At 44.1% G+C, this 24,614-nt stretch overlaps 1 protein-coding gene across 2 annotated transcripts in view; it reads right to left on the bottom strand.

Moving 5' to 3' along the window:
* Positions 1 to 20,853, bottom strand: part of LOC125452453 (prolyl endopeptidase-like) — a 162,466-nt gene extending 141,613 nt beyond the window's left edge. Inside the window, exons 1-2 of one of the 2 annotated variants that reach the window (XM_048530880.1) lie at positions 20,678 to 20,853; positions 3,164 to 3,238 (exon numbers count right to left, since the gene is read on the bottom strand). In XM_048530880.1, the coding sequence (XP_048386837.1) occupies positions 3,164 to 3,238; positions 20,678 to 20,716 (114 nt within the window). In that variant the 5' untranslated portion in view covers positions 20,717 to 20,853. Of the gene's footprint in view, positions 1 to 2,318; positions 2,408 to 3,163; positions 3,239 to 20,677 lie in introns of those variants that run through there. The other variant, XM_048530881.1, reaches the window with a different exon arrangement.
* Between the last annotated feature and the right edge of the window lie 3,761 nt (positions 20,854 to 24,614).

The raw sequence follows: 24,614 nt of genomic DNA, 5'->3' as shown, positions 1-24,614 counted from the left end.
GACCATGCTCACATCCTAACTGAAGTTCACATATCGGCACTTCCTTGATTAGTGGAAGCAATGGCCTAGTGATACTATCGCTGCACTATTAATCCAGAGACCCAGATACAGATCTCAGCATGGAAGACAGTGGAAACTGAATCCAATTAAAGTAGAATGAACACTACGAAATATTGTTGATTATTGGTTTTTAAAAAAAAACCAATCTGGTTCACTATGTCCTTTCAGGAAGGATTCTGCTGCTCTTGCCTGGTCTGACTTACATGGACGCCAGACCCACAGAAAAGTGGATGACTCTTAACTGCCGCTTGGGCAATAAGTGCTGGCTTGGCCAGTGATGTGGTCTTTTTCCATATATTAGAATGGTAACTACATTTTGTACTAAATATCTTAGTTAGCCCTCATTTTTTGGAGGTTTTGAAGATTGACCTCTACTAATGTTTTACCAACCAGCTTGATCTTTCATTTTATCTACATTATACCACTTGGCTACAAAAATGAAAAAACACAGAGTCACTAAATGTTGTCATAAAATGCGAGCCTGAGCACTTAACAGATTTGCTTGTAATTGTTCTCTTCACTATTTCAGAAGAGACTTAAATTTATTTCCTTGAAATAGGAAGTATTTGGCTCCTCAGTGCACATGACATTTAAATCCTCAATTTTTCCGAGGGGGGGGGAAAAAAGACTTGTCTCCAGCTACTGCCACATCACTTCCATATCTCATTCGCAGACTGAAGTTGGTGCATACTCCAAAAAGTAAAATGACAGAATTTAGTAAGTCTTTTTTTTGGGACAGTTCCTTTGATCAAGGATGATTTGCTTCCACTTTGGCTTGATGTGTTCTACAATCGCTGATACAATCGACAGATCATACACTGGACTTCTCACATGCAAATCAGGTAATGCTGAAGTAGTTGGATAAATCCACCCTTTCAGGTTTGTGCACTGTCAGTACCTCAACTTCACTTCAACTCCCTTCAGCTGAAGGTTCTCAATGTGATTGCTGCCTTTGTTAAACAATCCTTCTCCAGTCTTTTTTCAAACATAGCCCAGAGTCTCCCATAGTTAACCAGTATGCTTTGGCTCCTTCAGAGATGTTCTAAAGATACCTCAAGTACTTCTATTGTCTCAAGGGGAGATTCCAACTTAATCAGTTACAGGTACAGCAGTTCTTTGGGATAAAAGCAATTAGGGGTAGAGAAACTTAGTAGGTCCAACAGCATCTGTGGAGAGAGAAAGACAGTTACCATTTTGACTCTAGTATGACACTTCATTTCAATTTTGAGACCTGAACTGTTCGCCTCTTCACAGATGCTGCCGGACCTACTGAGTTTCTCCAGCCCTATGTTTTACTGCAGATTCGCAGAGCCCACAATATTTTGCTTTTACATCGGTTGATTTGGGAGTCTGCTGTCAGGCATGTACCAGGTACAGTTGTTGGACTTAATTTCTTGCCATTTTCTTTTCTAGTGTCTCCAAAACCACAAGGGGTGCAACGATCACCACTGCTGGTAAATAATCTTAATCTCAATTTTTAGAATATTGGAATGGCACAGCAAAGCATTCAACCAGACTTTCAAAGAACTGGCCAATTACTATTAATTTCCCTGCTCTTGAAGATATTCCCCCACAGTGTGATCACGTATGCCTTTGAAATTTCCTGTTGAACTTGCTTTCACCATTTTTCAGATCACACTAACTTAATCTATAACTTTTTACCCTTTAATACCATCATATTCTTTTGCTAATCACCTTAGTTTGGGTTCTCTGATTAGTGTTCTTTTGCCACTGGAATCATTCTACATATTTAACTCATAACTTCTGTTCTCCCATGGTCCATTTGATCAAGGCAAAGGCAATGCTGTGTGTAGCATTCAAGTACGCAGAAGAGAACAACCTCTGCTCCCAAATCCCAGTCATTGCTGAGTAAACAATGACCTCAGCATTAAGCAAAGAAAGTGTGGAGATGAATCAAAACAAGCCAGGATTCCCAATCACAATCCTTAACTGGTGATATTGAGAATAAGTAAGTAGTGACAATTGAATTTACCTGTAAACATCTTCCCAAGTCGGCCACTTCTCATAAATCTAATGTCTTGCATTAAGAATGGTCATTTGTCTATCGGTAAAACAGAGCTTGAGTACTGCTGAAAGACGACATTTTGTCCAACAATTTTGTCTTGCTGTCATTAGGACATTTACAACGTAGAGGAGAATAATATTTTAAACCCCATGAGAAGAGGGCGCAAGGTAAATTTCTCAGCATTACTTCAGATTACCAAGGGACTCTCTTCTACTGTCTATTACATACCTACCTTCACTGGTGTACAGATGCATTAGGATTCCTACAGTTCCACGTTAGCAGCAATCTCGCAAATAGGGCTCAAGCCATTTGCTCACCAGCCTGTGTTTGCAAAACACAACAGTTTTCAAACATAGATGGGCTTGTGACTGGACAAATAATCCGGTGTACTAATAATCACATTGACACCAATTTAACATTGTTAGTCAGGCACGCACTTGACATACTCTAAGTGACATAAATTAATATTAGGCATCTGTAATTAGCCGATAGACAAACATACTGCCTGTCTCAACTTAACAAAATAGGTGCAGCCATTCTCTGGTTTATTCCTCAGGGCATTACCTTACCTAATCAGAGTGAACTTGCATGGTTTAATTTCGAACAATGCAAAGACAGTTAATATTGGTCATCATCCATATTGCGCATTCTCTATATTATGCCTTCACCAATCTGTCTTCTCTTCTCATACAAAATACTGTCCCTCTTTACATTGGAATTGTTGTAAATGTCCTAAGGAGTGCAAAATGAAATGCTTCAAATGAAATGTGCCTTTTTTTGCAATACTTAAGAACGCTCACTTGAATAGCTAAACTGAGATAGGTCAGTGTCAAGAAAACTACTCAGCAGATAAAAGGAAGCAACTCAGCGGAAATACTAAAACAGGAAGGAAACTTTGATAGAGATTACATTTCCAATTACCCTGAGAAACAGCATTTACAGCCAGACGTCTTGTCAGCAAAGTTATACAAAGTAGCATGGACAATGTAATCAAACAGGTTTTGCAGATTTACCTGTCAAAATGTTGAACATATTCTAGAGCACATTATTAATAATTACAGAAAAGCTTTTACTTACCTTAGTATCTTCACTATCTGGGTTTTCTAACCATCTATATGGGTCAGCAATTTTATAACCATGGTACTCATCAATCTGATAACAGAAATTAGAAAAAAAATTTCATTATAACACTTTGATTTTTGTATTAAGATTCTGATACTTGTATGACAAGTTTTAATTGTGCAATTGCAATTGATGCAACGTGCAATTTGTAGGGGACAATATCCCACAAATTATGGGAATTCAGACGATTACAGGAACGTTTCACAATGAGTTGCATAAGATGACAGGTACTGTACAGATTGCACTTCACATCCATAGTCACTTAGTTCCGTGAGCACCTTGCAGCTGTCTTACTCTCTCCCATTCTCTGTACTTCCTCCATCACCAAATATTCATCTAGATTAGGCATCTCAGCAAGTGTGATCATTCCAAATTGGAGAACTAGGTTGTTCATGACACAAAAATGCGATGTGGTCAGAATAAATCCTAATTGAAGACTGGATTGTCATGAACCAGTCTTGTGTTTATTATTTTGTAAAATACATATGTAATTTAGTGTGATATTAATAGACAGATTATGAACATTCAGAAATACAAGAATAAAGTTATATAAGAAAAGAGCAGCTGATCAGTAAATTATATAATCGCTTGCCCTCCATGTTACACACCACTCTAGTTTAGGACTACATCTTTTCTGCTGTTGCATCATAAAAAATGGGAACTCCCCTTGTATGCTCTCCACACACAGGCTACAGCATCAAATGCAACCAGGGATGGGTGATAATTGCTGACTTTGACTGTGATGCTCAGATCGCAGGAACAAATAAAAATAATAAACAGTCCACATAGTAGCTCCTCTCAAGTGTCACACAGATGACGGTGCATCTTTGATTCCTATTCTAGGCTGTAATCTAATGCAGGGAAACAGATATATAAATAAGTAATGTTTTCAGAAGACATTTTTGCATTGCACTGAATGTTCAGAATTGTAGAACACAGCAAAGGCAATTCAGATCACAGTGTCGAGATGTATCATCCAGCAACTTACACTCACCAGAATCCTTAATATTTCCCCCTCCCTTTCAGTATTTACTTGTTTTTCTTTTAAAGGCCATCACTGAATGATTCCTCTATTATATTTAGCCAATACGTTCAAAATCGTAGCTATTCATTGCTTAAAAACTTTTCTCCCCGCTCATGGCTCCCCTGATACTTTTGACAATCATCTTATTTGGCCTGTTCTGCCTTCAGCCACTGGTAACAGTAACTCTCTAATGAAACCTTTTATTATTAGCATCTCCATCAAATTTCTTAAAATTCTTTGCTCTAAGGGTAATCAATCCCAACTTCTCTAGGCCGTTCAAGTAACTAATTCCTTAACAAAAACAAAGTTGCTGTAAAAGCTCAGCAGGTCTGGCAGCATCTGTGAAGAAGAAAACGGAATTGACGTTTTGGATTCGGTGACCCTTCCTCAAAAAACTGATGGTGGCTGGGAAAAAAAAATATCAGTTTATGTGCAAAAAAAAAAGGGAGGTGGGTGAGGTAGGGAGTAAATGATAGGATAGAGACCAAAGACAGGAGAAAGACAGTTGGATAGACAAAGGAGTTGCTAACGATCAGGCTGGGAGGGTGCATAGTTGATATTTACTAACAGTCCCCATTAACAACAGGGGGTGTGTAATGGCAGGCTATGTGGTAACAAGATCTGGTGTGTGGGGTGGGGGTGGAGGGCTGGGACATGGGAGAGTTTAGGCCCTAAAATTATAGAACTCAATACTGAATCTGGAGGGCTGTACAGTCCCCAAGCAGACTTCTCCCTTCCCTTCCTCTACATTTCTGTTTACTTTTCTAGGGAAGAGACTGGCCACAAATATCCAGTACAAATCCACTGACTCCCACAGCGACCTGGACTATCCTTCCACACAACCTACTTCCCGTAAAGACTCCATCCCATTTTCACATTTCCTCCATCTTGTATGATGCCAACTTCGACAAGGGAGCCTCTGAAATGTCCACCTTCTTCCTCAACTGAGGATTCCCCAGCTCCGTTGTCGGCAGGGCCCTCAACCAGGTCCAACCCATCTCCCACACTTCCACTGTTGCGGGAGAGAAGAGGTGAGGGTGGTAGGGTTCCCCTTATCCTCACCTAACATCCCACCAGCATGCACATCCAGAAGATCATCAGACGCCATTTCCGTGACTACCAGCAAGATGCCAGACAAATTCCCCTCCCCTCCCCTGTCTGCCTTCTGCAGTGACCATTCCCTCCGGGACACCCTGGTCCACACTTCCTTCACCCCCAACACCTCCTCACAGCCCTACGACATATGCCCCTGTAACCGGCGGAGGTGCAACACCTGCCTATTTACATCCTCCCTCCCCAGTTTCCAAGGGCCCAAACATACCTTTCAGGTGAAGCAACACTTCACCCGCACTTCCCAGAATCTGGTATACTGAATTCACTGCTCACAAATGTTGTCTCCTCTACATTGAGGAAATGAAGCATAGACTTTGCGATGTTGTGACATCGATGTTCTGCTCGCTAAAAAGATCCTGAGCTACCCATTGCCTGCCACTTCAAAGCATCACCCTGCTCCCTGGCCAACATCTGTCTCTGGCTTACTGCAGTGTTCCAGTGAAGCCAAACACAAGCTAGAGGAACAACTCATTTTCTGCTTGGGGACCCTACAGCCCTCCGGACTCAATATCGAGTTCATTAATTTTGAGGCCTAAACTCTCCCATGTACCAGTCCCCACACTACACACCAGGCCTTGTTACCACATGGTCTGTCATTACACACCTGTTGCTATTCACTAACAGTCCCCATTTGGGCTTCAGTTACGTGGCGGCAGTTGCCGAGCGAGGACCAAGGGCTGCCGGGTAGTTGAGTAAATTTTTTGGGTTTGGGCAGCAGTAAGAGCGGGAGCAGAGAGCGAAAGAAGTGGAGCTTGCTGGGAAGATGAGTGATTGTTTTTAAGTAGGTGCACATCGTAGGGTCTCCCTCCCATCCTCCACCTCTAACCTTAAACAAGAGGCTGTAGACTAAGTTTTTCTGGTTTTCTCTTCCTAGTTTAGTACTGTGTGAACTTTCAGATTAGCGGGCTATGGATGTTAGGACAATTACATGTTTCTCCTGCAGGATGTGGCAGATGAGAGACACGAAACATGTCTCCGCTGGCCACATCTGCAGGAAGTGCACCCAACTCCAGCTCCTCGAAAACCAAGTTAGGGAACTGGAGCTGGAGCTGGATGGACTGCGGATCACCCGGGAGGCTGAGGGGGAAATTGAGGGGATGTACAGGGAGGTGGTCACTCCTCAAGCGCAAGATAAGGACAGCTGGGTTACAGTCCGGGGACGAACAGGGCAGGGATCCTGTGGCTGTTCCCCTCATCAAGTATACCGCTTTGGATACTGTTGGTGAGGACAGCCTACCCGGGGAAAGCCATAGTTGTCAGGTCTCTGGCACTGAGCCTGGCACTGCGGCTCAGAAAGGTGGGGTGGGGGGAGGAATGAATTAGAAAACAAAAAGCTAGTGGTAGGGGACTCAATATAGTTACATGGATTGACAGGAGATTTTGTGGTCAGGAACGGGACTTCCGGAAGGTACGTTGCCTCCCAGGTGCCAGGGTCCGGGATGTCGCCGATCGGGTCTAAAAGATTCTGATGGGGGAGGGTGAGCAGCCAGAAATCGTGGTGCATATTGGCAATGACATAGCCAGGAAAGGGACTGAGGACCTGAAAAAGGGACTACAGAGAGCTAGATTGGAAGCTGAAGAGCAGGACAAGTAGAGTAGTGTTCTCAGGTTTGCTACCGGTGCCACGAGATAGCGAGGTGAGGAACAGTCAGCGAGTGTTAACACGTGGCTGCGCAGCTGGTGCAGGAGGGAGGGCTTCAGATACTTAGACCATTGGGATGCCTTCTGGGGAAGGTGGGACCTGTACACGGAGGATGGGTTGCACCTGAACTGGAGGGACACAAAATGTCCTGGGTGGGAGATTTGCTCGAGTGGTTCGGGAGGGTTTAAACTAGTTTGGCAGAGGGTGGGAACCAGAGCTACACATCTGAGGGGGGAGGGGGCGTAGTAGTAGGAGACAGTGGCAGGATGCAGTGAATCTACCGGGAAGGTTTTTCATGTGATGGAACGAAGGGATCGGTTAAAACGCGCCTGCTTTAATGCAACGAGTGTCAGAAATAAGAGTGGTGAACTTAGAGCATGGATCAGTACTTGGGACTATGATGTTGTGGCCATAACGGAGACGTGGGTTTCACAGGGGCAGGAATGGTTGCTAGATTTTCCAGAGTTTAGAACATTTAAAAAGAATGGCGGGGGGAGGGGGGGGGGGGGTGGGGGAGAAGAGAAGAGGGAGTGTAGCGTTGCTAATCAGAGAGTGCATCACAGCAAGAAAAATAAAAAAGGCTGCCGAGGAAGGTTTGTCGACTGAGTCAGTATGGGTGGACGTTAGGAACAGCAAGGGAGCAGTCACCTCATTGGGGGTTTTCTACAGATCCCCAAATAGCAGTAGGGAGATCGAAGAGCTCACAGGCCGGGAGATTGTTGAAAAGTGCAACAGGGTTGTTGTTATGGGTGACTTCAACTTTCCCAATATTGATTGGAACCTCCTTAGTGCAGATGGTTTGGATGGAGCAGTTTTTGTCAGGTGTGTTCAGGAGGGTTTCCTTACTCAGTAAGTGGCCTCTCTCCTCATCAGCCTGTCCATTTTGGATTTGGTGCTCAGCAATGAGCCGGGACAGGTGTCAGATCTCGCAGTGGGAGAACACTTTGGGGACAGTGACCACAACAGCCTCACATAGCCATGGAAGGGAAAGGAGCAGTTACCAGGGCAAGATATTTAACTGGGGAAAGGAAACTATGGCGCTATCAGGCAGGAGTTGGGAAGTACAGATTGGGAGCAATTGTTCCACAGAAAGGGCACAACAGACATGTGGAGGAGTCTGTTTAAGGAGCAGTTGTTGCGAGTGATCCATAAATTTGTTCCTCCGAAACAGGTAAGAAGGGGTAAGATTAAGGAGCCTTGGATGACAGGAACAGAGGTGCTTCTCGTCAAAAAGAAAAAGGCAGCTTACGTAAGGTGGAGGGAGCAAGGGTCTAGCACAGCTTTACAAGATTACAGGCTTGCTCGTAATGAACTCAAAAGTGGATTGAGGGAGGCCAGGAGGGGGCACGAAAAGGCTTGGCAGGAAGAATTAGGGAGAACCAGAAGGCATTTTACTCATACGTGAGGAATAAGAGAAATGATCAGGGAGAAGGTAGGGCCGATCAGGGATAGCATAGGGAACTTGTGTGTGGAGTCTGAGCAGATAGGGGAAGCCCTAAATGAGTTTTGCACTTCGGTTTTCACTAAGGAAAGGGACCTTGTTGTGAATGAGAACTTTGAGGAGCAGGGAAACAGGCTTGAACAGATCAAGATTGAGCAAGTTGATGAGCTGGAAATTTTGGCAAACATTGTGATTGATAAGTCCCCAGGGCCAGAACAGATTTATCCTAGGTTGCTCCGGGAAGCGAGAAAGGAGGTTGCTAAGCCGCTGGTGAAGATCTTTGCTTCCTCACTCTCCACGGGAGTTGTACCGGAAGATTGGAGGGAGGCAAATGTTATTCCCTTTCTTGAAAAGGGGAACAGGGAAATCCCTGGAAATTACAGACCAGTCAGTCTTACATCTGTGGTCAGCAAGGTTTTGGAAAGAATTCTGAGGGATAGGATTTATGACTATTTGGAAAAGCATAGCGTGATTAAAGGGAGTCAGCATGGCTTTGAGGGGGGCAGGTCATGCCTCACAAATCTTAGAGTGCTTTAAGGAGGTCACGAGACAGGTTGACGAGGGTCGAGCAGTTGATGAGATGTATATGGACTTCTGCAAGGCATTTGATAAGGTTCCCCACGGCAGGCTCATTCATAAAGTCAGGAGGTATGGGATACAGGATGATTTGGCTGTCTGCATTCAGAATTGGTTGGCTGACAGGAGGCAAAGAGTGGTTGTAGAAGGTGAGTATCTGCCTGGAGGTCAGTGCAGAGTGGTGTCCCGCAGGGCTCTGTTCTTGGGCCTCTGCTCTTTGTCGTTTTTAATAAATGACTTGGATGAGGAGGTTGAGGGCTGGGTTAGTATGTTTGCTGATGCCACAAAAAGGTTGGAAGTGCCGTTGATAGTATCGAGGGCTATTACAGGCTTCAGCGAGACATTGACAGAATGCAGAGCTGGGCTGAGAAATGGCAGATGGCGTTCAACCTGGATAAATGTGAGGTGATGCATTTTGGAAGGTCGAACCTAAATGCTGAATATAGGATGAAAGGCAGGATTCTTGGCAGTGTGGAGGAACAGCGGGATCTGGGTGGTCAACTGCACAGGTCCCTCAAAGTTGCCACGCAAGTGGATAAGGTTGTTAAAGCATATGGTGTTTTGGCTTTCATTAACCGGGGGGGGGGGGTCGAGTTTAAGAGCCGCGAGGTTATGCTGCAGCTCTACAAAACCTTGGTGAGACCACACTTGAAATATGGTGTCCAGTTCTGGTTGCCTTATTATAGGAAAGATGTGGAGGCTTTGGAGAGGGTGCAAAGGAGGTTTACCAGGATGCTGCCTGGACTGGGGGGGGGGGCTTGTCTTACGAGGAGGGGTTGACCGAGCTTGGAATTTTCTCTCTGGAGAGAGAGAGGGAGGAAGAGAGGTGACCTGATAGAGGTGCACACGGTAATGAGAGGCATGGAGAGAGTTAATAGCCAGAGACTTTTCCCCAAGGCAGGACTGACTACCACAAGGGGTGATCGTTTTAAGGTGTTAGGAGGAAGGTATAGAGGAGATGTCAGGAGGGAGGTTCTTCACCCAGAGGGTTGAGCGCGCATAGAATACTTTACCAGTGGTAGTCGTGGAAGCAGAGTCATTAGTGACATTTTAGCGACTGTTGGACATGCACATGGACAGCAGTGAACGGAGGGGAATGGAGGTTAGGTTATTTTATTTTTGGATTAGGATTAATCCACGGCACAACATCTTGGGCCGATGGGCCTGTACTGTTCTATGTTTTATTAGAAACTAATTACCCTCATGGCCTGATCGTTAGCAACTCCTTTGTCTGTCCAACTCTCTTTGGGCTCTATCCTACCACTTACTCCCTACCCCACCCACCTCCCCATTTTCTGCTAAAGTGACATTTTTCCCAGCCACCATCAATTCTGAGGAAGGGTCACCGGACCTGAAACGTTAATTTTGTTTTCTCCTTCACAGATGCTGTCAGACTGGCTGAGCTTTTCCAGCAACTTTGTTTTTGTTCCTGATTTACAGCATTTGCAGTTATTTTGATTCGCGACTAATTCCTTAACCCTGAAATCAACTATTCCTCTTCAAAATCTTCAAGCCCTGCTTAGACTGAGCTCCCAAGAAAGCAACACTATGTGTGGCTAAAAAAAAACCCATTTTATACAGTTTTATTATAGCTTCCAGGTTTTTACACTTTTCCCTTAAAGACCCCAGGATCCCATATGTTCATTAACTGCCCATCTTGCCACTTTGCACAATTCTTTCAAAATACCCTTATCATCCCCTTAAAAATGAACCATTTACCATACTTATCTCAATTATTATTCTAATCAAAATGCATCACAAACACTGGTGTTGAAGTTCAGAGTCATATACTGAATATCAACTATCCCTTCTCTGTGATAAGAAGGTGTAGAGCTGGATAAATATAGCAGGCCAAGCAGCATCATAGGAGCAGGAAAGCTGATGTTTCGGGACTAGACCCTTCTTCAGAAATAGGGGAGGGAAGGAGGCGGATAGAAGATGGATAAAGAAGATAGGTGGAGAGGATACATACAGTTAAAAAGACAGGGGTGGAGGCAGCAAATGAGAGAGCGTAGTTGTGGAGTTGGGGAGGGATAGGTCAGTCCAGGGGAGGACAGACAGGTAAAGGGGGCGAGATGAGGCTGGTATGTTGAAGATGAGGGTGGGGCTTGAGGTGGGAGGAGGACAGGTTCGGGGAGGCAGGGACAAGCTGGGCTGGTATTGGGATGTGGTCGGGGAGGAGACAGTTTGAAGCTTCTGAAGTCAACTTTGATACCATTGGGCTGCAGGGTTCCCAAGCAAAATAGGAGGTGCTGTTCCTGCAACCTTCGGCTGGCATCATTGTGGCACTGCAGGAGGCCCAGGACGGACATGTCGTCTGAGGAGGGCAAGGGGGAGTGTAAATGGGACTGGGAGGTGCAGTTGTTTGTTGCAAACAGAGCATAGGGGTTCCAAAAAGCAGCCACCAAGCCTCCGCTTGGTTTCCCCAATGTAAAGGAGGCCACAACAGATACAGTATACCACGTGAGCAGATGTGCAGATGGTCATGCAGTATACTGTATCCGCTGTGGGCTCCTTTACATCGAGGAAACCAAGCAGAGGCTTGGGGACCGCTTCGTGGTAAACCGTTCGTTTTACAAACAACTGCATCTCCCAGTCGCAAACCATTTCAACTCCCCCTCCCACTCCTCAGACGACATGTCCGTCCTGGGCCTCCTGCAGTGTTACAATGATCCCAGCTGAAGGTTGCAGGAACAGCACCTCCTATTTCACTTGGGAACCCTGCAGCCCAATGGTATCAACATGGACTTCACAAGCTTCAAAATCTCCCCTGCCCTGACCACATCCCAAAGCCAGTCCACCATGTCCCTGCCTCCCTAACTTGTCCTTCCTCCCACTTATCTCCACCCCCATCTCCTACCTACTAGCCTCATCCCACCCACTTGACTTGTCCATCCTCCCTGGACTGACCTATTACCCCTACCTCCCCACCTACACTCACCTTTACTGGCTCCACCCCCACCTCCTTGACCTGTCTGCCTCCTCACCACCTATCTTTTCCTTTATCCATTTTCAATCTGCCTGCCGCCCCTCCCTATTCATTTCAGAATCCTCTCCCCCTCCATTTCCAAAGAAGGGTCTAGACTCGAAACATTAGCTTCCCTGCTCCTATTGACGCTGCTTGGCCTGCTATGTTCATCCAGCTCTACACCTCGTTATCTCAGATTCTCCAGCATCTGCAGTTCCTACTATCCCTTCTCTGTCCAGTTTTACTTTCAAATGGCCACTTGTAATTTATGGTTTGGACCCACGAACCTGTTCTGCCATTCAATCAGGTCATACCTGATTTGTACATCTTCTGCAGTTACCCACCAAAAAAAAAACAAAATCGCGGGTAAATCAAATTCTTCAGTCATCTTAAAGATCTGACGTGGAGATGCAGGTCAGAAAGACCTCATTCAATAAGCTTTCAGAGTGGTGCTGCTTTGTCATTTCCAAGAGCCTGTTGGACCATAATATGGTGTCCCATGATTTCTTACCTAATCTTGAAGATCACTCAATCATCCATCCTAACCTCATATTCTAGTTCTTAAAACCTCAACACTTTTCTGGTAAAGATGTCCTATCGCTCCCTCAAAGACAAAATACCCTAAGATGCAAGACACCAAGTTAGAAAGTAATTCACCAAATGGGATATAACCTAGCATCACTTTATCCTCTGATTACAATAACCATGATTTCATTAGACTTTTTGATCAGTTTTCATTTAATGTTATGGTTCTTCGGGATTGATTTGCTCTCCATATTTCTTTGCTTCTCTGGATTTGTCTCACTTTCATCCAAAGTGGGTGATCTCAAATTCTCCCAACACTGAACTCAATTTTCCACAATCTTCCCCCTTCACTTAAATCTGGCTGCATCCCTTTGAAAATTCTTGGTTCCAGCTGCACCAACTACTGTGCCTCATGTCAATTGCAAATGCTCTCTCTTACTGTTTATGCTTACTTTCTATCTCTTACCTTGCAGCCAATTTCCAAAACATATTAGAAGGTTCCAGCAGTCCCACGCACATTTACTTGCCGATAGCCATGTGCAGAATGTCAGAGTGGCTGCACAGCCACACAGCTTAGAGGAAACAGTTAGTTACAACAATCAGCATGTCTCATGGATAACAAAGTGTAGAGCTGGATGAACACAGCAGGCCAAGCAGCATCTCAGGAGCACAAAGCTGACATTTCGGGCCTAGACCCTTCAGAGAGGGGGAACCGGAATAAATAGGGAGAGGGGGAGGCGGACCGAAGATGGAGAGAAAACAAGTTAGGTAGAGAGGAGAGTATAGGTGGGGAGGTAGGGAAGGGATAGGTCAGTCCAGGGAAGATGGTCAGGTCAAGGCGGTGAGATGAGGTGGTAGGTAAGAAATGGAGGTGCGGCTTGAGGTGGGAGGAAGGGATGGGTGAGAGGAAGAACAGGTTACGGAAGCAGAGACAGGCTGGGCTGGTTTTGGGATGCAGTGGGGAGGAAAAACGAGTTGGGCTGGTTTTGGGATGTAGTGGTATATTGTATCCATTGCACCCAGTGTGGCTTCCTCTACATTAGGGAAACCAGGCGGAGGCTTGGGGACCGCTTTGCAGAACACCGCCGCTCAGTTCGCAACAAACAACTGCACCTCCCAGTCGTGAACTATTTCAACTCCCCCTCCCATTCCTCAGACATCACGTCCATCATGGGCCTCCTGCAGTGCCACAATGATGCCACCCAAAGGTTGCAGGAACAGCAACTCATATTCCGCTTGGGAACCCTGAAGCCCAACAGTATCAATGTGGACTTCACAAGCTTCAGAATCTCCTCTCCCCTACTGCATCCCCAAGCCAGCCCAGCTCGTCGCCTCCCCCCACTGCATCCCAAAACAAGCCCAGTTCTTCCTCTCTCCCCACTGCATCCCAAAACGAGCCCAGCCTGTCTCTGCTTCCCTAAACTGTTCTTCTTCACCCATCCCTTCCTCCCACCTCAAGCCACACCTCCATTTCCTACCTACCACCTCATCGACCTGTCCATCTTCCCTGGACTGACCCATCCCCTCCCTACCACCTCACCTATACCCTCCTCTCTACCTATCTTCTTTTCTCTCCATCTTTGGTCCGCCTCCCCCTCTCTCTCCCTATTTATTCTAGTTCCCTCTCCCCATCCCCCTCTCTGATGAAGGGCATGGGCCTGAAAGGTCAGCTTTTGTGCTCCCGAGATGCTGCTTGGCCTGCTGTGTTCATCTAGCTCTACACTTTGTTATCTTGGATTTTCCAGCATCTGCAGTTCCCATTACCAGCATGTCTCGTGGAGATGTGTTCTTCACTACGCTTCTTATTTATGCTACAAAAAGGTGTGGTGGGGAAGCATGTTCTCAGCATGCACAACTGTAGTCAGTATCACAATACCAGGTGGTTGCATTGAAACCAACAAATTGGTTTGACAATGACAAAGACTAACAGTCAAGTTACTGATTTTTAAGTCTGTGCAGTCTTGAATCAATTGCCAATTCACGTATCTAGACCTACCATTTCAACTTTTTCATCTGCAACACATTCTTTATGAAGGAAATGGTGTAGGAGTTATGTTACTGGGCTAGTAATCCAGAGACCCAAAAGTAACATTCTGGACCACAAGTTCAAATCCCATCAAGCAGGTCACAATATTTACACTCAATAAAATCAAGTGATGACTGCTCGGCTGGAAAACGGTGTTGTGAGATTGTTCAGCTCACGAGTGGCCATTACCCTTTAGGTCTCCTTACCAGTCTTAACCATGTGATTTGAAACCCACATTACAATGGTGGTTGATTCTAGAAATTCAAGGGTTTAAAAAAACAAAATGAATTCCAGCCTTGGCAGTGATGCCTATAACTCATGTCAGAATTTTAAAAATTGTATAGACAAGATTTATTGTTGTAGAGAATTACAAACAAATGATTCTTCCAGCTTCCAATTAATTCAGGAGAAAAATCAAATGCAATATCTAATTTTTTTTTGGTAAAAATCAATTAAAAAGGTGCAATTAGAAAAAATTAATTCCTCAGCATGGAACTTGTAGCCATCACCCTTGGATTAAAAAGTTCCTTTACAGATCAATTAAGCTAAACAGATCACATAAGAACTTCCTGCACAGAAGGCAGAAGATAAATGAAAACAGTTCACGTGCACAGTTTATGTATTTTTCTTTAAATTTGCTTGTGGGATATGGGTATTGTTGACTGGTCCTGCAATTATTGCCCACTCCAAGCAGTCATAGAAAGAGGTACTGGTGAGCTGTCTTTTTGAAACCCTGCAGTTCACGTGCTGTATGCGGACCCACAATGCCACTGAGGATGGAATTCCAGGATTCTGACGAAGTGACACTGAAGGATTGGTGATATATTTCGAAGCCTGGATGACGAGTGGCACGGAGGGGAACTTGTAGGTTATGCAGTTCCCATTTATTTGCAATCTTTGTTCTTCTAGTGCATGTGCTGCGGGTTTAAGAAAATACTGACTTCTGTGAATTTCTGCAGTGCATCTTGTAGACAGTGTATATAGTACTGCTGAATGTCAGTTGAGGAGTGAATGAATTATTTGGAGGAAGTGCCAGTCAAGCAGGCTTTCACCCAGATGGTGTCAAGCTTCGAGTGTTGTTGAAGCCACACGCATCCAGGTAAGTGGCGGATATTCCATCACATTTCTGACGTGTGCCTTGTAGGTGGTGGGCAGGTCTTTGAGGCAACAGGTGGAAAGTTATTTCCTGCAGTATTCCTAGCACCTGACCTGCTCTCAGTAACTGTATTCGGATCAGTTTCTAGTCAATGGTAGGTCCCAGCAAGTTAACAGTGACAGATTTAGTGATGGTAATGCCATTGAATATCAAGTGTCAGCGATTAGATTGTCTCTTATTGACAGAATTACTGCCTGCCATCTGAATGGAGCAAATATTGCTTGCCAGTTTTTGACACTAGCTTGGATATTGTCCAGGTCTTCCTGCACATGGACAAGTGCTTCAATATCTGAAGAGATGCAAATGGTGTAAACATTGCACACCGAACGTTCTCACTACTGAGCTTATAAATGGAGGAAAGGCCATTGATGAAGCTGAAGATGGTTGGCGTTAGGACAGCACCTTGAGCATCTCCTGCAGAGGTGACCTTGAGCTAAGACTGAGCTTGAGCTGCATACCAAGAATATCTCCAGAGTTTTCCTTCTGATTTCCACTCACTCCAGTTTTGTTTGGACTCCTCAATAACAGTAAATCGAATGTGGCCTTGATACCAAAAGACGTCACTCTCGCTTCACCTTGGAATTCAGCTTTGTTTGTCGATGTTTGAACCAAGGCTGTAATAAAGGTCAGGAGCTGAGTGGCCTTGGCCAAAGAATGCAAAGTGAGCATCACTGAGCAGATTATTGCTGAGCAGGTTGACACACCTACCATCAAGGTTTTGGAATATATTTTATTGATGTGGATTGAGATGAGATGAGATAAGGAAAACCACCAATTCGACTGGGACAAGCTAAGCAGGAGGCAGGTACGGGAATTCCTAAAGTGCCTGGCACTCCGTGAAGAAAGCCATCAAAAAACACATAACTCGACCTCATATACACTCCACTATGAAGGAAAACCAGAAGTGAGGCAATCCAGCTCAACGGACTCCAGAGTTTAAAAACTAGGCGGGAAAACACATCAATGCTTCACTAGAGTCTGCATGGATGATGTTACCCAGCATAGTAATGAAACGTCTGCAGAACAACAAACCAGCTCAGCGAGCCAAACAACCTCAACACACCTTCCATCACTTTAATGGGGTGGTAGCTGGCCAGATTAATTTACCCTGCTTTGTGTGTACTGGATGTATCTGGGCAGTCTACCATACAGTTGGGTAGATACCAGTGTTTCAGCTGTATGGGAACAGCTTGGCTAGAAGTGTGGCAAGTTCTGAAGCTCAAGTCTTCAGTACTATTGCCAGAATGCCATCAGGCCCTATAGCCTTTGCAGTACCTAGTGGCGCGAACCATTTACATAGAACATAAGAACTAGTTATAGGCGTAGGCGATTCAGCCCCTTGAGCCTGCTCTGCCATTTAATGTGGTCGTCATGGCTGACCTTAATTGTAGCCTCAACTCCACTTTCCTGCCCACCCTTCCACCTGTAAACTAAATTTCTCTCTATGTCCTTAACTGTACTCAATGTTCCAGTATCCACTACACTCTGGGATATTAATTTCCAGATTCATGATCCTTTTAAATATACAATTTGTCATCTGCTACCTCTCATCCTAAGGCTATGACATCTCTTCCCAGATTATTCAACATCAAAAAAACATCTGTGGAGTGAGACAGAATTGGCCGAAGACTGACATCTGTGATGTTGAGGACCTCCAGAGAAGGCCAGAATGGGTATTTACTCGGCACTTCTGGCTGAAGATTGTTGTGAATGCTCTGGGCTTATTTTTTGCACTGATACGTGGGCTCTGCCATTATTGATGATGGGGATCTTGTGGAGTTGTTTCATTGTACACCACTATTCATGACTGGGTGTAGGACTGCACAGCTTAGATCTAATCTGTTGATGCAACATCATTCAGCTGTCACTTTCCGCTTATACTGTTTGACAGACAGACAGAGACAAACAAGAGCATCTCCAGACATGCTCTCCTGCAAGCTTCACTAAACCAGAGTTGATCCCCTGGATGGATGGTAAGATAGAATGGAGGATACGTTGGGCCATGAGATTGCAGGTTGTGTTGAAGCACGATTTTGCTGCCGACAGACCACAGTACCTCACGGATGCCCAGTCTTGAGTAGCTAGGGCTAATCAAAGTCTGTCCATTTAGCACACCAATAGTGCCACACAACACAATGTTAGTTGTCATCAATGTGAAGGCAGGACTTCAGCTCAACAAGGACAGGACAGTGGTCACTCTTGCCAACACTGGCCTGGACAAATGCAGGAAAGCTAGTGTGGATGCTATCAGGTATGCTTTTTCCCCTCACCACCTGCCACAGATCCAATCTAGCAACAATGTCTTTTAGAAGCCAACCAGCTGGCTTGGTAGTGCTGCTTCTGAGACACTTAGCGGCAGACACTGAAATCTCCCAAAGTACATTCTTTGTGCTCTTCGCATCTTCCAAGTGTTGGAAGATATAGTAGGGAGGAAGATATAGTAATCAGGAGGTTTCCTTACTCAAATTTAACCTGATACCTTGAGACTTCATGGTATCCAGGGTCATTGTTGAGAAATTACAGAACAATTTCTCCTGATAACTAGGTTGTGAGACAACTCTTCCACTTTTGGCACTTGCCTCCAAGATCAGTAATGAGGACTTTGCACAGTCAATAGGGCTGTTTTTGCAGTTGTTGTTTCCAGTGCTTAAGTTGATGCCAGGTGGCCTCTCTGGTTTCATGTTTTTGTTCAGACTACATAGCGACTGTGACAATCGAATGGTTTGCTAGGCCACAGGTGCAACTATTTCTAATGCCTTTCTGATCATTAGTTGAAGTCAGAGTGTTTTTAAACTCTTTTACAGTTACCTTAGTTGACTCATGTTCATTGCCATACTTCATTTAAAAGCTATTTTATTTGCCTTTTGCACCTCCTGATACTCTGAATATTTTTGTCATCTTTAATAGTTCAGTGTTTTGTTTTAAGGAGAATGAGAACCCAATTAGCTTTTGCATCTATATTGATTGTTTAATATAAAAAAAACCACTACTCCTGGTCCAGCAACAGATATATGCATGCTTGAAATGGTTTATAGTTATTGCAGCTCATTTTACAATAGAATCTAAGTGGTGTAAGATTTTCAGCAATCAAGAATGATTTCAAGGTAGACTTTTTCTAGCATGACATTGACATTAAGCATTTCGCTGACACTGTACAGTGCATTTTTCTTTTTCTCTAGTTTGTACTAGAGTATTAACAGACATAACAGAAAAAGCTTTTGTGCAATTAATATCTTGGAATAGCAACATTTAAAAATATTTGTTCACAGTAAAGTGCTTTGGATATCCTGAAGTTGTAAATGGAACTCTAAAAATTCAAGTCTTTTTTGACATATCAGTGTTCATCTCCCAGTTCTGGCACTGTAATATTCTTGTCAAATCCAAAGTTAGAGGCAGAATTTTATTTTTTGAGTTAAACAGATCAAAGGGTACAAGGTTAGAGTGGAAACAGGATACTCGTAATAATCACGTGGTAATTTCAAACTTTAACTTCCAATCTCACCCAAGTAGTCATTATTCAATGTGAGTTTTCAGAGCAAGGACAATGAGATGGATCATCAAATCCAATTCATCCTCATCCATGTCAACAGAATTCCTGCTGGAGTCGTGCTCAGCAGATTATTATATCCATACTGCAACCACGCTTAGGACTAAACAAAGAGCAATTCTGAGAACTTCATGGTTTCTACAGCTCAGTTAATCACAAATAATTGGAATCACATCACAACACCATACTGGCAGCTTGAGGGGTATGGAAAAACTGCCAAAAGAGAGATGATTCTGTAATATTAAGATGTGAAACAAATGACTGGGCTGAAAAATGGAAGTTCTTGGTTAGTACCATCTGCTGGTTAGAGCAGTTGGTGTATAACTCATTAAATCATGGGAAAGCCAAAGAAGGAACACATTAATATGTTGTGGAAAAAACATAGCAAAACACAAAATCAACCTCCACATACAGTTCTGAAGAAGGGTTGCAAAAAAATTTACTACATCTACTATGTGAAAGGGCTAGATCATGGCAAATAGAATATTACATAAACAATGTGAAATTATTCACTTTCTTAGGAAAAACAGAAAGGCAGAATATTTCTTAAATAGGAAGCATCCAAAAAGATCTGGGAGTACTTGTTCATGAGTCACTAAAAGCTAACAAATGGGTGCAGCAAGCAATTCGAACAAAGAATACTACATTGGCATGCCGCTCAAAGAGAATTAAAATACAGGGTAGAGATGTCTTGCCATAATTATGTATAGTTTGCGTCTCCTTATCCAAAGAGGTGCAATGGAGGTTTACCAGATTAATCCCAAGGATTGTTTTATGAAGACGGATTGAGGAAACCATCTCTGTACGCTCTAGAGTTTCAGGGAATTAGACGTGTTCTCATCGACACTTACAAAATTCATACAGCATAATAGGGTGGATGCAGATAGCGCATTTAACCTGATGAGTGAGTTAGAACCAGATAATGTAGTGTCAAAATAAGGATTAAACTATTTTAGACTGAAATGGAGAGGAATTCCTATATTCAGAGGGTGGTGCACTTTTGGAATTTTCTCTCCCAGAGGCCGAGGGAAGCTCCGGTATTGATCACTTTCCATACAAAAAAAAACTTTACAGTTTTGCATCACTCCCCTCTCCGGTGGGACCGCTCCGTCTCCTCCCAGCAGGATTGTCTCACATCTCTCCCACACATAATATGTCAGCATTCTCCAGAAACTTCAAAAGATACCGCAGGAACACACGGCAATGAGGAGATGATCAGCCACGATCGCCCCAACGGGACCACCGAGGCCGGCCTGCCTTCCATCCTCCACTGTTCCGCCGCAGCCTCCATCCCAAACAACAGAAAGATAAAATCACTCCGCCCTCCCATAAACACTTACGAGTCTCGAGCCGCAAGTTCCGTACGAGAAGCCACCCCCCCTCCCACCTTCTGCGGCCGGCGGAAACCATCGAACCGGCGTCGTTAAACAAATACCCGGCTCCTCACTCACCGCCTCGAGCCGTTTGGCCTCCGGGTACGTGTGAGCCATTATCCACAGCCGCGTGCACCTTGGTTGCCGGCCGCCCCGCGTTCCAACCGCCGCCTGATGACACGTCACAGAAACTACCACACGCGCACCGATACTCGCCGCTCTCACCGCCTTAGACCTTGCGCTGCCGGAAGTGAGCGAGGCCGCACGTGGGCGTCAACAGCCCCCGCCCACCGGGTGCAAGCGGAGCCGGTTAGTTAGGGCCATGTATCCATCTCCTCCCCGGCAACTGTCTGCTGCTCCCTGTTTCCAGTAGACTGCAATCTCGGCAGGTTCTGCAGATGTCCTAGTCGGAGGGATGGCGAGGACGAGATGGGAATTCCTTGTTACTTTGATAAGTTGCGCACAAAGTTGGTCGCTTTTATTCGTGTGGACGGGGAGAGGGTTGGGATTCCTCTTGTGGGAGAATGTCGAGCTACGCCCAGTTTAAAAATTCAGGGGTCGCTGTTTTTTTTCAAACAGATGGAGTATTTCTGTCTCGCCCGTCCGGCACCCGAGTGTCGGGAGCATCTGGAATCCTACTCCTCAAAAGTCGGTATAAGCAGAGTTTTTTTTTGCTTGAAAGATAGAGGGGGATGGAGTCTTAATCATCAAAGGTTATCAGGCACAAGTGGGAATACAAACAAAAACAAAGTTGCTGGAAAAGCTCAGCAGGTCTGGCAGCATCTGTGGAGGAGAAGAAAAGTGTTCGGGTCCGGTGACCCTTCCTTAGAACTTAAGTTCTGAAGTGGGAATGCGGTGTCCTCAAATCAGCCACGATCTTAGTGAATGATTGAAACAGGGCTAGAGGGGCTGAGAACCGTCCCCCCCATCCCTTACAGATATAATTAGGTTATTCATTCTCAACCCTTGCCTCATAACTAATGACATTTTTTTCAATAGTTAGAGTAGTTGCCTGTTGTTTTGCGCACAGCAAGTTCACAGACAATCAATTGATTTTAAAAGTGATGATCCTAGATCTTTTCAGGTTGTATGGCAATGAGCACCAATGCAAGACTTTCTTCTTTCGAGCTGTCAATCATGTTTTGATAGTATTGACCATGTGATCAATGGTGATCAGGAGCCAAGTAAAGTTTTTGTTGCTTTACAGCTACCACTTTGGGACGTTTTGAATCTAACAATACAGGTTTTAATATTTTGAAAAATGCTAAATTTGGCTTTTGTTCAATAATGCCCTGAAAGGTAAGCCTAAATTATAGGTTTAAATCTACACCATCTGACTCAGGCAACGGTGCCTTCAGTGCTGCAGAGTTTACACTTAGTCTGCAAAGTACCAGTGATTAATGATCCCTGGTGAAACAAATTATGCGATTTCATTCTCCAAGACACAGAGTGCTGTGATTTGCTGTGGATGTTGGGACCACATTGAGATCCTCACAGCAAGGTCAGTGGAGCAATTTTGTGGAAGCTAGTCACCTAATTGGCTGTTAGAAAGCTTGCCACACTTGTACGGATGGCCGAAACTTCACAGGAAGGCCCCATCTATACTTTGAACATGTGCAATTTTTTTGGCAACAAATGCTAGCTTCGTTTGTAATCTCGGGCCAGATTTTTAAAAAAAATCGTTCTTTCATGTTCTGATAGTGTCAGTGATTCCGTGCGGGCATCTCAGTCTTAGATGTTTTAAATTATTATTTATTCATAGGATGCGGGCATTCCTAATAATGCCAGCTTTTATTGCCCAGACCTTGTTGCTCAGTGGACAGTTAAGTGTCAACTACTTTGTCGGCATCTGCAGATACACCTAGGCCACACCATTGTTTCCTTGAAGGATATTAGTAAAGTAGATTTTTTTAAACAGTCAACAGTGGTTACGTGGTGGCTCTTACATTTGCTTCTAATTCCAAAATTTTGTGACTGAATTCAGATTTCACTATCTATCGTGATGGTGTTGAAACCCTTAACCTGGATTACTTGTGCAGTGAAAACTAAAGTTCAAATTTTAGCATTTGTATTGATCTTATTCCCAATATTCTACTTTGCTTGTATCAGCATCACAGACTTTATCTATAGTCTGCCAACACCAGCTAAACCAGACATGACCTTGTGAAATAGTAGTACTGATAATTAAAGCTTTTAAAGGGAAATAATCTAAAGCTCATAAAAAGTTCATGAGAAGGGTTATGATTATTTCCGTTAGCAATTTATTCTGTTTTGGGGTTGTCGTTGGGGAAAAAAATATTGATGCATTATCTTGGAAACAATGGACCTTGCAATTTGTAAGGATGACTACATCGTGTTTTGTCATTGCCAGTGTTGAAGGCACTTGTTTCCATCAGTTCCCACCAGTCTGTTCCATATTTAATGGAACATAATCTACATTTTCTCTCCTTTGCTGTAGGATTATCTTCTGATATGCCCTGTTCATTGCTTTTAGTGCTCCCAGTTGTCCTATCTGAGTTTGAATAAATTGTGTTTATACTCTCTGCAGATTAGAATAATGCAAATAATAATTAGAATGACATGCATGAGATTCTGACAGGATTTGACAGGTCTAGACACTGAGAGCTGAATTTTTCCTAGGATTCAGATGAGTCAATTTTGAAAAGTTTCTGTGTGAGCCCAACTGAATTTTCTCATAATGTTCTCCAAAACACATGTCATTAGCTCTGCAACACCTTTCTATGTTGGCCCACTTACTCTACCTTCCCTGTCATGAACCGCAAAAGTACTCATCACTGCTGGGACCTTCCAGGATTCCCAGTTCCAAGTGATGTCAGTCAGGAGTCACCCTGCATGATTCCTGTGAATTATCCTGAAGATGGAGGACAGAGGTAAGTCAGTTCCACACTTTGTTAATCGTTACATGGAGGTCCTGGCAAACAAGGTGGTGCAGAGGATTCTGTACTCGGAGTCACAGAGCAACATAGCATAAAAACAGGCCTTCTGGCCTAAACTGGTCCATGCTGACCATGGTGCGAAAGCCAAATTGTCGTCTTTTCAAAATATTAAAACCTGTTTTGGTAGATTCAAAAGGGTGGTAACTGTAAAGTAACTTTGAAAGAGTGCAAAAAAAATGCCATAAGAAGGTCAATGACTTTCTGCACTCCATGACATTAAGTGCTATTGTTTCTCCTCTGCAACCTCACTCATTCAAATTCTGCTGCTACTACTACACCCATCTCTTGCCTAGTCTAATACTCTACCACTTTCATCACTGCTTGTAACTTTTCTTTCACTTACACTCAATTTTTCCCCAAACTCCCGCATTATGAGACCTGTATGTCTTCTGTGCTGCCCTCTCACTCACTCAGGACACCTCAACACCCTTCCCCCGCTTACACTAGCACTAACAACTGAGCCAGCACTTTCATCTCGCTCAGTCGCTCCTTGGTTTCATTTCAGGAGGAAATGGTCCACAATGGGTCTGATAGGGCTAAGATAGCTGATGGCTGGGTGCCCAACATTTTCCTCCTTACTGCCTGTCTAAGTGGACAGGAACCTTGCCTGCTCATATGATACTGAAAACCCATGTCTCAACAACCAAATAAGAAATGCCCATTTCTGTGCTGCTATCCCATTAATGATACTATGAATCTACTCTTAACATGCATGAACCTCTATGCCTATTTTGCAACTCATCATGTCTTTTGTCTCCTGTAAGCACATTGGCATGTGCACATCTCTGTCATCAAAAGATTTACCTCGATAGACGTATACTGCTCCATCTCTGAGGAAGAAGACACAATTGCACACAGATGTACTGACAAAGCTGCCTTTTGAACCGTCTGCTAGCTCAGATTCTGCTACCTCTGTGGGTACTTTAGTTAGATTAAAGTTGAGAGCATGTGGATGTGCCACATCTCTGCAGGTGATTGAGGAAGAAATAGCCTAAGTCTCTGCACTTTGCCAGAGATGTCCAGATCTAGTGGCAGCCACTTTCATTCCCAGGGTAGTT

Source organism: Stegostoma tigrinum, chromosome 4, assembly GCF_030684315.1.
Source record: "Stegostoma tigrinum isolate sSteTig4 chromosome 4, sSteTig4.hap1, whole genome shotgun sequence".
Classification (NCBI taxonomy): Eukaryota; Metazoa; Chordata; class Chondrichthyes; order Orectolobiformes; family Stegostomatidae; genus Stegostoma; species Stegostoma tigrinum.
The sequence above is the reverse complement of the archived record's forward strand: the minus strand, read 5'-3'. Positions and strand labels throughout refer to the sequence as shown.